This window comes from Polyodon spathula, chromosome 26, assembly GCF_017654505.1.
Source record: "Polyodon spathula isolate WHYD16114869_AA chromosome 26, ASM1765450v1, whole genome shotgun sequence".
In the NCBI taxonomy this organism is placed as follows: Eukaryota; Metazoa; Chordata; class Actinopteri; order Acipenseriformes; family Polyodontidae; genus Polyodon; species Polyodon spathula.
The window spans coordinates 7,689,884-7,704,803 of record NC_054559.1 but is presented as its reverse complement, the minus strand read 5'-3'; the positions used below and the strand labels follow the sequence as shown (position 1 = coordinate 7,704,803).

The following is a 14,920-nucleotide window of genomic DNA, read 5'->3' as shown; positions in this document are numbered from 1 at the left end:
ACCTTCTGAGCCAACCCAATTACATTAAAACATTCTGCTGTGCTTCTGAAATGGGAACTCGGAATGGCAAGGCACAATTAAACTAAACTGTCCTTCACCCTTTACTTCATCCTTTACATGCCCGTATTATGAATATTTATGGATAACTCTGTGATAATACACTGCAGTTTGGGATCCTGTGATATTACAGTCTCCACATCTTCTTCCATCAGGTACAGTGAACAGCATGCTCACAACAGTTTTTTATTTGCCAATACAGAGCTTTTCTACCTGAGTTCTCTCTCAAAAGAAATGCATAAATATTCTGGTCTCGGTCCCCCTGCAGTACAATGCCAAATAGATTAAATCTATTACGCGGATGGCGTAGTGAAGCTTTAGATTAGTTTCCTGGCATCTGGCTAGCATAACTGAAATATTCAAAATTGCAAGCAAATAAAATACATTTCTGATGACTGAATTTTTTCTCACTTAGATTAGAGACTATCAATCTTGGTGAAAGAAGGGGGGGGGGAGGTAGGGGGATGATGGGGGTGCAGAAATTGAATTACAACTGTTTTCAAGATAAAAAAAGCCCAGTCTTGGTTACTGTGGTGGAGTGCTGGAGCTCAACATATTTTGGGCGATGTCTTGATACAGAGGGAAGTTTTGAAGGGAAGGTTAGCAGCCGTGATAGAAAGGTTACTCGCCCTGGGAAATGCTGATAATAAAAGGTCCCGCTCAAGCTGATTGCTCCTTTCATGCTGAGATTTCTAATCCTTCTGCCGCTGGACTCTGGCCTGATTGATGGCTTTGATTATGATAGCTTAATACTTTTCATTGTCACTTTACCAGTACATTTGGAATAATTTGTAGGCCTTGGGCGGCACTGTTATGGCACAATTGATTTGTCGGGGATTTGAGGGCATATTATTATGGCCCCAAAGGGCGGGTCGAGAAATCTATTAAAGTCATTAAAACATTCCATCTCAGATTGGACATACAGCCTGGTACTTATGTTTTACTTATTCTACCCTATATAATTAACATATTGAAATACATACTGCTTTATAGTTTTCCATATACTTCAAAAAAAAGAAAAAGGATGACATTTCCAAACCTAACATGAAATACTACTGTACTGCTATTATTGATTCCGGTAGACTTGCAATATCCTTTTGTAGTTTTTTTAATTACATGATGTTAGATAAACTATCTAAATGTTTATATATACTGGCAAGTGGATGTGTGTGTGTGTGCGTCTATCTATCTATCTATCTATCTATCTATATATATATATATATATATATATATATATATATATATATATATATATATATATATATATATATATATATATCTCCTAAAATTCTAGGTGATTGCAAACTTTTGGCCATAGCTGTAGTTAAGCTATTTATTCCTCCCACAGTCTTTTTTACAATATTATAGAGGCCTCACTTAATGACTTGAGTGACATAGACAGAGACAACCTGCTGGCAATGTGGCACAATCCATCATACAAGAGAACTCCAGTGAGGATCTGTGCATGAGTGTGCAATTCAGAGCTCTGGACTGGGCTGGGATTTTTTTAATTCTAATTTAATAAGGAAGAAGTTTTTTTGTTTTTTTGTTTTTTTTTGTCACTCTGAGTCGTGTGAAGCTCATTATAATTCATACAATGGATCCACAATGGATTGTGTGTGTGTGTGTGTGTATGTGTTTACAATATATTTTCATTGAGATCTTTATCAAACCAAAAACAGCTATTTGTGTGGATTGCTGTTCTCCACAGAGTCTAAGAAAAGCAGCAATCATCACAAATCCACTTGCCAGTCTGAACCACCAGTCGTCACCATTTTTTACCCCAGTTTTCTCCCCAATTTAGTATGCCCAATTATTATCTGTATCCTCAGCTCACCGATTGCAACCCCCCCCCCCGCTGACTCGGGAAATGGCAGCTTTAGCACGCGTTCTCCGAAACATTCCTGCCAATCCTTTATTTTTCACACTGTGGATCCACAGCGATGCCACCAGACCTATAATGCCGGAGGACAACACATATCTGGTGGCTCCACTGCAGAACCACAGGCGCCCTACTGGCCACGGGTCGCTGATGTGCAGTGAGCCGTGGATTCCCCTGCCGACCTAAGCCCTCCCTACCCGGGCAGCGCTAGGCCAATTGTGCGCCGCCCCCTAGGAACTCCCGGTCACGGTCGGCTGTGACACAGCCTGGATTCAAACTTGCAATCTCCAGCTATAGGGCACATCCTGCACTCCCCGCGAAGCGCCTTTACTGGATGCACCACAATGCTCAGTTTTATCACAAATGCCACACACTGTTGATCTAGGAGGTCCAGTTGTCATCTCAAACAGTGACATAATTAGTATGGGGGACTTGTGAAAGCATACAGCTTGAGAACAATCCCAGAAAAAAAAAAAAAAAAAAAAAACACCCAACCTTCCTGTGAATGGTTGTCTATAAAATGCATCGGAAATAAAAAACAAATTCTGCGGAGTAGAAAGACTTGTACCATCACAGCTTGAACAGTGTTGCAGTTCGTCTTGTGAGTACTGGGTCTTAACTGATTGGTTTTTTTTTTTTTTGTGTGTGTGTCTTGCAGGTGATGTCGCCCCGTATTTCAAAACAGAGCCGGGGCTGCCTCAGATTCATCTCGAAGGGAACCGTTTGGTTATGACCTGTCTGGCTGAGGGCAGTTGGCCCCTGGAGTTCAAGTGGATTTTAAATGATACAGAGATCACAGCCTTCTCTCCTGAATACAAGTAATGTTCTCTTAAACTCCATAAACTGTATAGGGGTCCGTGGGGCAGATTTTCAAAGCATAATCTTTTTTACCACTACTTTTATTCAGACAGGTGAAAAAAAACCCCACCAGTTTCAATTGCAGAACTACAGTAATCAGGTACACTACTATCAAGACACGTACAGTAAATTACATGTCTGAGTTGATTATTTCTGGTTTGATAACGTCATTGTGTCATTTGGAGTAAAGAACTTCGAGAAACTAACCCCAGCTGACTTAAAAGACTAGTTGCCTTCAGAGCACATTCTGTGCATTAGCATTCATAAACCTCTTGTAGAAGACCACCAGGTATACGAGAAAAACTTTACAGTACAGTAAAGGCAGTATTATTCAGGTAATACATACAAACCATACAGTACCACTCTCGTCATGTGATTGGATGCTGTTTCACTAGCATACAACTGCAAAGGCAAGAACAGTTTGAATTATCATTATTATACTTACCCGTTTGCGAATGCCGATCTGATCAACAGAATCTGCATGAAAAAAACAAAAAAACAATGGGATTAGTCTACAATATTTTGCTCCTAAGCAATAGGTTATCTAGGTACAGTATAACTGCAGCCAGAATTGTAGCAATTGAACAGTATGTCCACTGAAATTCGGTTTGTATAAATGGAGGTTTCCTATACCGAATTTGGAACTTCAAGATAAGTGGATTTTGGTTGTGCAATATATCATTTTATATCAAAATCAATATCCTATTCAAGTGGATTTAGCCCAAGGATTAGTAAATGTGTGGGATCTAAACCTGCTGGAATAACAGGCTGGCGAAGCTGAAATGAAAGATATGGATTTCCCTGCCAGTAATAAAACAAAATGTAAGTTAGTTCAGCAGTGGTGATAATGAGGTTTGAGAATGGGTATGTTCTTATTTTTTGTGCCCTGCAAATTAGACTGCACTTCTCACGTGACTGACAGTTACAAATACCAAAAGCTCAAAGGTTAGGTATTGTAATTGGTGATGGACACTGAAACAACACATAAATAAATAACAAGTGAATGCGGCGCTGATGTGGAAATAATATTTCTAGCTTCTCCTCTTGGTTGACCTGTGCATGACAGATTTCTCCGATGAAAAAAGATGTAAAAAAGGGGTAATGATATACTGTAATTAGCTTGAAGTATAACTCTTCCCATCGTTTCATTTGGTACAATGCCTGTCGAAAATAAGAAATATGTGTAGTCAGGATTTGTGTGTACAAGTTATTAATTGTCATTCATGGCATAATTCATAGCATCTACAGTAACCCTTTTAATATGGTAGTGAATCCATTGGCCAAAATGTTGGTCTACTTGAAAGTTTGACCTTAGTGACACTCTATTAACATCATTGCTGTTTCCGAAACAGGTACAGTAAGTTGACATTCTTGGCTCAGAAGATAGGAAACTTTGGACCCGAGTGGCTCACCTAGTAAAAGCACATCTGCGTGTTGTGCAGTACGAGTCACACAGTCAGGGAAGCACAGGTTTGTGTCCTAGCGTTGCGAAGTCACCGGTCTTAGCTGGGGATTCTGAAGGCAGTTTTCATTGATTCTCGCGCTTCGGAGCCAGAAAAAATAGTGCAAACTAGGATGGAATTTATAAAGTTTTTTTAATTGATGTTGCCTGGCTATGAATATTCCAAAATGATTAAATGTGTTTTTGAGTAAGAGATAAGACATATAGAAATCAGGTTTTAAAGCTTCACGGTTTTATTTTCATGTGGATCTTGTTTAGGTACCTGTTTGACAAAATCAACATATTTACAACATAAAAACACCTGTTTAAGCATTCAAACATAACAAAGTAGAAAACAGTGTAATAAATAAAGAGAAACAAAAACAGTTACATTGTTTTTCCTGTTAAAAGTTAGGGGTAAGTAAAATATTAATACTAGAGAAAGGAACATATTTATATGAGGTTATTAATTGGAAATACTAACACAACATATTAAACATAAACATTTTTTCCATTTAGTTTGACCTATTATTTTTTGTACACTCATGTTTAATGATGTGTCTTCTAGCAGGTTACCATTTACTCCCTTTGTCTGACACTGAGTGACTTTTTCCAGTTTCCCCTTTCTCGGTTACAGGTTATCAGAATTAATTTTTTCAACATTTGCAGAATTCAGTCTTGTTGTCCGATCTGTGATTAGGTCCCCTGCTTGGAGAAGGAGTCTTTCACTTTCAACTGATGTTGCAGGCACACAAAAGAAACAATGTGACAGCTGTGTTTGCCAAGCCAAATTATCATTTAGAGATATCTTAAATTCATTTAAAGATATTTCTAAATATTTAAACATATCTCTAAATCATTTCATGATATCTCTAAATCATTTCATGATATCTCTAAATATTTGAAGACATCTTTAAATATTTAAAGATATCTGTGGCAGGCTGGCGAGTGGATAGAGGCCCAGAGACAGTCTGCAGTTCAAAAAAAATTTACTAATTTTATTATAAATAACACAAAAGTGCACAATGGCAAAATAAAGGGATTTAAACACAAAAAAAAAATAAAATAACCAATACAAAAACAAACTTACAAAAACAAGGTTTCCAGGCTGGGCAATGCCTTCACTGGATTCAAATTTACCAAACCAAAAACAAAACCAAAACCAAAACCAAAAACCAAAACCAAAACCAACAAACACCAACCTGCTTCCTCAGCTCCCACCTCCCAAATGAGAAGCAGAGGTCTCCTTTTATGTCAGGTGGCTGGGCGCTGATTTATCGTTAATTAACCTAATCAACTAATGAACCCCAGCCTCCTGAACATAATAAACCCAGGTAGGTAGGGGAAATTAACCCCATCCCTGCCAATTTAAAAAGGGCAGAGCTTTGCTCTGCCACACACCTCCCCCCATGTACAATGTACACTGGCCGCAATCGGCTAACTACTCCCTCTCTGGCTCTGGAAGTGGCGGCTCCTCCCTCTCTGGCTCTGGGAGCGGCGGCTCCTCCCTCTCTGGCTCTGGGAGCGCCGGCTCCTCCCTCTCTGGCTCTGGGAGTGGCGGCTCCTCCCTCTCTGGCTCTGGGAGCGGCGGCTCCTCCCTCTCTGGCTCTCGGGACGACGGCTCCTCCCTCTCTGGCTCTCGGGATGACGGCTCCTCCCTATCTGGCTCTCGGGACGACGGCAGCTCCTCCCCCCTCTCTGGCTCTCGGGACGACGGCAGCTCCTCCCCCCTCTCTGGCTCTCGGGACGACGGGAGCTCCTCCTCCCTCTCTGGCTCTGGGGACAGCAGCTCCTCCTCCCTGCATGGTCTGGCTCTCAGCTTGCATCCAAGACATCGAGGCATGGGTGTCTTCCATTTTTCTACAGCTCAACACTAACAAATCTGAACAACTTCTAGTAGGATTGAAAACTCAACTCAAGAATCTTCAAATTGCTTCTTTGAACCTTGGAAACTGTCTGCTGCTGCCTTCCCCCACTATACAAAGTCTCTGTGTACTTCTGGATAGTGACCTCTCCTTTGATGCCCAAATACCCTCTGCAATCACATATCATACTCGACTATCGCAACTCTCTCTATGGTGGTCTTCTGTCACGTGCCTTAAACCGATTACAGCTGGTTCAAAATGCCCTGCTAGGATCCTTACCAAATGTAAAAAACATGATTACATTAATCCCTGTCTTGTCCAACTGCACTGACTACCTGTTAAGTTCAGGATTACTTTCAAAATTCTCCTGCTTGTCTACAAGACCCTTCATCACACAGGTCTAGAGTATTTTTCCAACCTGCTGACCCGCTGTGTCCCTACATGCAAGCTGAGGTCCTCTGACTCTGGCCTGTTTGTTATACCCAAGTAAAAGTGCATCATACTCGGAGAGCGCTCTTTTAGCTTCATGGCCCCGATTCTCTGGAACTCTCTCCCAGCTCCCACAGTTGCTCACTTGAAATCAACTCTCAAGACCCACTTGATCTCTTTTGCTTTCAATGCTCTTTAAGCCTGATATCTGTTATTAGCTGTTGTCTAAATTGCTATTTCAGGTTTTTCACTCCATCTTATTTGTATGATTCTGTATGACACACACATCCACAATGTTTAGAATTCACTTCCTAGCCCTGTATTTAATGTAATATACCTGTAGTTAATGTATTTGCATTGTGGTATTTTTTTGTATTGTATTTTTTTTTTTTACTGTTTATATTTAATGTACTATGCTCTGTATTTAACTATTTAATGTATTATGCATTGTTCCTCACTACCCTGTAAAACGCTTTGTGATGATGGTCCACTATGAAAGGCGCTATATAAAATAAAGATTGATTGATTGATATCTTCAAGTGATTTAGAGATATCTTTAAATGAACAGGGAGTCATTAAGAGATATCTTCAAATGATTTAGAGATGTTTTAATTTTAAGATATCTCTAAATGCTAGCAAAATCCACATGGTTTCCATAGTATTTAAAGATATCTATAAATCAATTTGAGATATCTTAATTTCATGTTTAGATCTAATAGATTTATGGATATCTCTAATTGATTTACAAATATCTTTAAATTAATTTTAGATATCTTAAAAACTGCACAATTAAAGATATCTGTAATTCAATTTGAGATATCTCGAAGTGATAATTTGGCTTGCCATAAGCTGTGCCAACAAAAACAATGAATCTTTGCAATTTTTCCAATAAGCCAAAGGGCAGGAGAACATTTTCTTTACTGAATACACCTTCAGCTCATTGTGCAAAGCAGATCCTTCCATGTTGTCATCGTCTTTAGGGCTGCTGTCAGAAAGCTCATAGATTCTTTCAGATGTACATGCTCTTGGATGGAACTAGATCACTTTCAGCAGGTCCACACAGAACAGACAAGCCTTTGGTCACAGCTTCTTTTTGATCAGTGTGGAAGAGATCGAGAAAGGCTGGTATCTGACAATCAATGTCATTCTCTAGCTTTATATCCTTGTTGAGGTTTGACTCAAAAGATTTGACTTTCATCTTCAAGCCAGATTCAGATTTAGTTTCAAGCTTTCCAAGTGCTCTGCGAACTCCAACCACTGTAGTTCAGTGGTACAGATCCAGTTTCAGTCAGATACACCTTAGCATAAGCATTCACACCACTCGCTTTAAGTTAAAGGAGTCCAGCACATTTTGCACAGGGGAGGCAATGTTCTCCCCAGTATGGGACTCATCAGGAATGCAGTCAGTGCATTTTACAGTTAAATTCCACTCCTGGTCAACAAAGTGGCATGTCATTGCAAGAAGCTGATTCTGATTTTTCATACAGGTCCACAGATCAAAAGTACCGGCAGCATGTGATGTGGACATTTATTCTTGTTTTAAAGTATCTACAAAGCCTGAGCGTGCATTGCTCAACAGTGTTGCGGAAACTGTTTTTAATTTGAAAAGATTAAAGTTCCAATCCCTGTGTCTCATCCATGTTGATATGGAGAATACTGAAGTTGTACTGATGCAAAATGTTAAAGTGGAGCATCTGGGACTGGGGACTAATGGGATTGTCCACTCAAAAGTTTAGAAACTGGTTTATCATCTTAAGTAAACAAGTAGTGGAGTTGTGTGTGGAGTCAGGTCATTTTTGGGTTGGTCCGAAAGAGGCCTTATCTTTATTTCTGTGACAATTCATGTGCAGGGGACCCCATGACTCCAGCATGTGACTTTAACTCCCGGGCAACCAACTTCAATCAAAAGTCAGGACATAATTTCTGAAAACTGATTGCTGTAAAATTAGGTGAATTTAGGCAAAACAAGGATTTGGTTAAAATGACATAATTTGAAAATACTTACAAGGGTGTAGCATGTAGAGTGAAGCAAAACCTGCCGTCTTTTGCAAGTGTTTTACAAGAGATGTGCATTGAGATGATCAGTTCTGGAACTAAGAAAGGGAAGGTTTTACAGGATTGAAATAAAAAAGAATGTTTTATTTACTAATAGCTGGTGTGAGAACTGCTTTTATTTCATCACCCCTGACATATAACAATATCTATGCAGTTACATATTCTGTTATTTCAAGTAAACTGGACTTAACAGAATGTTTATTGTAAGGTAGGAGAGAGTGGAGCAGCTCCAGGACCTCAGCTCCGGCTCCAGGCTCTGGAGCACTCTGGTGAGCGTGAATCCAGCTCTACTCTGGCTCTAGCGCTCCAGAACCAGCCTGCTCCGGCTCCGGGTCTTGAAGCTGGCTCCGGTCTACGTAGCCGGAGCATGGCCAACCTATACAGCAGTTAAGAAATAACATTTTTGTATTGAAAACAACTGAAAGAGTTAGAAGTAGTCTTTCGGTAATAATACAAGGTAACAACTAAGGAGGTTAAAGTCACTAACTGCGGGTGACATTTAAAAACTATTTTCCCAAGTTGCTTAAATTGCATGAAAATGTCACATTGTGTTGCTTTAACGGATGCCAAAATAATGTTGCCTGAAAGTTGACTTGTGTAGCATCGTCCCTGGAAACCCCTGCATTTGAAAATCAGAGGCTCGGTGTTGCAGAACAGAAATAATACAGTACAAAGCGATGATTCTCAGCTTGTACTTGAGGGGCTTGTTACCAAGCAATGCCAAAGGTTGTTGATAATGGATAAAGGATTAACTGCACTCAATTATAATGATCACCTGTAACTGAACTCTGCTTCGGCTCAAACTCTTATATATATATAATCCTTCACTTTGGTATTTATATAAAGAGCTCTGACTTGCAGAATAATAATTACAGCATTAAAATATTAATAGCTTTCTGGAAAATCACTTTTTGATTTTTTTTTTTCTTACTTAAATAATTACTTCATTTTTGTTTAAAAAAATAAAATTGAACCAGAAGGGTGATGTGCTTTTGTTACTATTTGATAATGAAAGAGCCCTGTAACAACTGTTCAGATAATATTTAATGCGGCTGCTATCCATCGATTTAATGTTCAGGTTGACTGGTCAAACTGTATAAATAAATGGGGTAGATTTCTGTTCTTCAGAAGGTTGAGTTTAAATCCGGTAATCTTATGGTAATGGATAAAGAAGAGCAAACCAGGTTAAGCTTTGAAAGGACTATAAAGCAATAATGTAAAATGATATTTGAAGTATCTTCACTTAAAGCAAGGATGTTTAAAAAAAAAAAAAAACTAATTACGTTATTGCCTGGTAATGGTAACCGTCTGTCTAATATTGATGGGTTTCATTTATTTGTGATAGTTCCCCATATGCCTTCTGATTTTTTTCAGTTTATTTTCTTAAATATTTGCTGCACTAGTTTTCTGTCACTAATTTAGACTGAGGTGATACTTTAACACTGACATTCTCAGACAAGGGTAGACTCTTGATATGAGGCATCCAGTTTTCAAGCAACGATAGAACCATCATGTTGCAGCACTGTATAGTTGATGTGTTGACATAGTTGTCAGGTCTTTGAAAGGTTTGTATGATCCTTTTGAAGAGATTAATTTCAAGCAGTGGAAAAATATTATGTCAACCACTGTTATTATCATCCATACAATATGCTGGCTATGTCACTCGTAGGTAACCTATTGCAAACAAAGGCATACTTCACACAAAACACAGAGTATTTTATTGCTTGTCACCCGAGCTGGTTCTATATTGGTCTGCGTTAAAATTTTGTGCAATTGTGTGCACAACACCAGGAGTGGTGGACTCGAATTTTAAATACTGCTGCCCCTTCTGAAATCAAAGGTAGAAAAACTTGCAATACCGTTAAGCCGAAACTAGCAGGTAGTGTAATGTTTGTTCTTCTTAAAGGTAGTTAAATTCACAATCGAGGTGTAGCACTTGTCCTGTTTCAATCCAAACCTTTTGTGCCAGCTGGCTCTTCCAATACTGCTCATCACATCAATATTCATAGGTGTTAGACATACACGCACTGTGACACTGAAAGATAAATATATCTCCTCGTGCCAAAGTGATAGAAAGAGTAATAAAAGTTGGCACTGTGTGGCAAACCTTTATTGACTGGAATTCCCAACATATATGTATTGCTTGCAGTTATTTGCTGAAAGGAAAAGTAATATGATTAATATAGTGTGTACTGTATTTTCTTTGTTTAAACAAAGCATGCCATATGACATATACAAATGGCAATTAGCATTAATTAATTTACAATTATACTGTACATACTAAAGTGTGCCAGAATGCTTAGCACAAGAACGTTCCTGTTCTATTTTAAACTGCTGTTAAGGGCAGACTACTTACTATAGAGGGTGGTTCATTGTAAACCGTACAGTAAGTCAAGTTCAAGTACTATCAGTTCTGTGTAAAGCATAGCTGTTACTGCAGGTAATACATTAGATGTTAAACACAGTAGTTTCAAATACTGTTATTTCATATCCATAAAAGTAGCTCTCTAAGAACATGAATGTTGGTATACGGGATCGGTTTCTGTTGGGTGATCTATCTCTTGACATCCTGTATGAAATGGCTACCTGGCAGCCATCTTGTAAGTTGGTTCATGGTAGCGATATCCCTGTAATGGCTGAATGGAAACTGCAATAGTTTATTAGCATATTTGTAATTTCTATTTGCATTGTTAGGCAGTAGCTGTTAAGCAAGCGCTCCATCATGTAGATATAAGAAGAAAAAAGTAGTTAAGAGGCAGTCTGTTTGATTGGCACTACTGTAACATTCAATTGAAAATGACAAAAAAAGAGCAATGTGCAGTGCTTATATGTTAAGGTGAACACATTTACTTACTGTATTTTATCCCTTTGAGTTAAATAACTGCTAAAGGTTTTAAAACTATGTGTTCATATTGGGGCAAAAGGGAATGTCTCACACGCTTTTCTCTCTGGATTTTCCCAGGTACATTATTACTTCTCTACAGCGCTCGGATGCTGGGTTTTACCAGTGTGTGGTGAGGAACAGGATGGGTGCACTGATGCAGAAGAAGGCAGAAGTACAAGTAGCATGTAAGGGTGATCACGTGTCGCGGTGTGCGATCAGTTCCTTATTCCATGAGAAATACGATGTGAGAGACCCGTCTCTGCATGTCCCTGTGCAATATCCTTTCGATACTGTCAGTCATATCTGATATAATCCTACCCAAGTAGGATTGGATTGCACTGTATTCCAGTGGCTGTCCTTTGCATGCAATATTCAGAGTGAGCAAGAGTATCTTTTAATTGATTTTACTTGCTAGTTTAGCTGATTTGAGGTTGAACAAAGCAATCGTCTGCTAGCAAAAAGCAGAGACTTTTTTTTTTTTTTTTTGTTTTTTGATTAACGTAGCTGCTGACAGAAATAGACAGTATTCAATCTAAGATAAGCTCATACCAGCAGGTATTTGAGTTGGTGAAGGGAGTGATGAATAAATCCCCTTGATTTTCTTCTCCTCAGATATGGGTAACTTTGTGGAGGGAGACCAAAAAAAGACTGTGTCTCAAGGCAAGGCGGCAGTACTGAACTCCCCAGTGGTCAGCAGCTACCCCCGTCCTGAGGTGACATGGTTCAGGGACGGGTATAAGATAATCCCCAGTGGCAGGATGTGAGTATGACCTAATAACCAATTACTATTGTAATCATGCAAGTCTTTGGAGAGCCATTCTAAGCCATCTCACAGCACTGGAGCCATTGGTTATTATGATGTGATGTGATGTTATTATGAAGTCTGTTCTCCCTTGCATTCAGCTTTCATCTATTTTACTGTAATTGCCTCAGAAGCTTATGAACTTGCTTTATTAACAACGTTCATATAAGTTTTTTTTTTTTTTTCATCAGGAAATTGCCCTAATTTGGCAGGTATCTACTTACATTGCCTAATAATTTGATAGTGGTTTGTGCCATATTGTTACAGAAGCAAACAGCCTCAGTAAATGCACATGGCAAAGGCTGGCTACATTAGAAAGGGAGCGTTGGCATCTTTTGCAATGTGTTTTCTTTTCCTTGTCAGAAAAAATGCAATTAACTTTGATTTCCAACTGTCCTTTAATCTTGGCATGGTAGTTTTTCATTCCCTTTTTTTTCTAATTAGGTCTCATTCTGTGTTATTGTTAAGTGCTTTTTTTGAGAGGCAGTGAATCAAAGCTAGGCTTTATCTTTTACAATATTTAAAAAACGTTTCTAATCAAAGTTTTAGTGGTTTTAGCGAAAGCTAGGTGCGATGGTTCGAGATTTGTTCTGAAAAAAATTAAGAAATGCACAGCGTAGCCAAGTTTCAATTGGAAACGAGCAAGAAAGAAAAGCATTTTTTAATATGAAATGCTGTTCATACTGCTGTTGTGTCATGGGCAAATTATGTAAGTAACCTTTGTGTCCTCCTGCCATGTGCTGTAGAAGCAGTAGAAGGAACTGTTGTGTATTTATACAGGGGGGGTTATAAAGCACTGATGCTGTGGAGAAACTATTTCACCACAGAACAATGAAACTCAGCAGATGGGAGAACCCAACAACAGAACGACATGCTACCTGCGAAGTATCCAATGCCACCATTCGTCTTCCACCATCAAGATAACATTAAAAACAACAGATGATAGCATTTTACACAGATACACAGACTTCTTGTCAAATGTAGCACTGCAAAGTGTTCCAAGTGACTTTATAATCACCCTAAACATTCACTTTGGAATATCAAACCTTCACCAGGATCTCATAATAAATGATACCTTGCTTCATTTTTTGGGTAATCCGCTGTCAGTAAGCACTTTTCTTTGCCAGACAGCACACAGATCAAAACTTGTCCTTTATTTTTCACTGTCATCTTCCAGTTGCTGAATTGATATGACAGGAGTATGATGACACTGGGTTATAACCAAGTTAACATTTCTTCTCTGTTGCATTGTTTCAGTGTTCCACCACTCGAGAGTCATGCTCCCCACAGCAAAAAGCACAAAATGTGCCACGCATCAGCCTTCTGACTGCAACAGAATCTCAATGAGTGTGAACCACTGTCAGTTAATACTCTGACTTAGTTCATTGGCTTTTAACACTGAGAATACTAGACCAAGACACAGATCGTACAGTATGTTAGAGCAGAAAGCAAGTGTAGCCTGCAGCTGTTAATTTCTTAAAACTGGCCTAGGTTTAGCATAGCTAGTGTTCCTGACACAAAGACGCTCAGGATTTACCATACTGAGGTAGCACCATTGACCAGTGACCTCAATGAAGAGAGGAGGGCAACCACAGGTACCCATAAGATCCACAGACAAACATATGCTATAATTGCAGCATTAAGTATTAGGTATTTAATTGGCCTGAGCTGCTGTGACCAAAGGAGCAGGGCAATCAGTTTTAGTTAGCTAAACAGCTGCAGTAGGTGGAAATATAGAATCTCACTGAATTTAGTAAAATGGGTTATACATCGCAATTTATATAGGATGATTAAATGAAGCGTCCTGGCAGACGTGCAGATTAATTTTAAGGGACTACACTGCAAGAGATCAATAGCCATTTAGAGTAACATGAAGGGCTACAAATCAATCCACTGGTGGCTGATGACAGATTCCTTAGTTAATTATTTTGAAAGTACAGGCAGAAAACCTAATATATTTAGCATTAAATTTGGGAATAATTGATGTAGCACCAGTTTAATCCACTACAGTATGTATTGGTTTGCATAAGGAGGTCGTGCATGATCAGCCTTGTATGCTGTAAATTAGAAGATGTATTTCTGTCTGTGTTGTTCTGTGTTTTCACATGTGCTCCTGCAACTGCTGTTCAAAAGCAGAGTCTAAAGTAGCTGTATTTTCTTTCAATGTTTCAACTGTTTTAGCAAACTATAATGCATTTACCCTCGGGAGGCCTAAAAAACAAAAAGGAGACACCAACGACCCCAGCCGATGCGGAGCAGCAGGCGACCCCAGCCGATGCGGAGCAGCAGGCGACCCCAGCCGATGCGGAGCAGCAGGCGACCCCAGCCGATGCGGATGCGTCATCCCTGAGCGGTGCAAGGCAGGCATCCTTGGGCCATAGCTCCTCCCCTCTGGGCTCTGGGAGCGGCGGCTCCTCCCCTCTGGGCTCTGGGAGCGGCGGCTCCTCCTCCTCCCTCTCGGGCTCTGGTAGCGGCGGCTCCTCCCCTCTGGGCTCTGGGAGCGGCGGCTCCTCCCCTCTGGGCTCTGGGAGCGGCGGCTCCTCCTCCTCCCTCTCGGGCTCTGGGAGCGGCGGCTCCTCCCCTCTCGGACTCCGGGAGCGGCGGCTCCTCCTCCTCCCTCTCGGGCTCTCAGGACGACGGCAGCTCC

At 39.9% G+C, this 14,920-nt stretch overlaps 1 protein-coding gene across 1 annotated transcript; it reads left to right on the top strand.

Annotated features, from left to right (window-relative positions):
* The first annotated feature begins 2,603 nt into the window (after window positions 1-2,603).
* On the top strand, window positions 2,604-14,513 carry LOC121300448 (protein sidekick-1). The gene is made up of 4 exons (XM_041229023.1): window positions 2,604-2,757; window positions 11,550-11,656; window positions 12,084-12,231; window positions 14,455-14,513. The coding sequence occupies exons 1-4, from the start codon at window positions 2,669-2,671 to the stop codon at window positions 14,462-14,464; spliced, it is 354 nt and encodes a 117-aa protein (XP_041084957.1). The 5' UTR covers window positions 2,604-2,668; the 3' UTR covers window positions 14,465-14,513.
* Window positions 14,514-14,920: the final 407 nt, after the last annotated feature.

Excerpts from the sequence above, each read along its gene's own strand:
- LOC121300448 (XM_041229023.1), top strand. The coding sequence starts at position 2,669 with ATGACCTGTCTGGCTGAGGGCAGTTGGCCCCTGGAGTTCAAGTGGATT. Across the intron at positions 2,758-11,549 it reads GCCTTCTCTCCTGAATACAA|GTACATTATTACTTCTCTAC; the intron begins GTAATGTTCTCT and ends GGATTTTCCCAG. Across the intron at positions 11,657-12,083 it reads GGCAGAAGTACAAGTAGCAT|ATATGGGTAACTTTGTGGAG; the intron begins GTAAGGGTGATC and ends TCTTCTCCTCAG.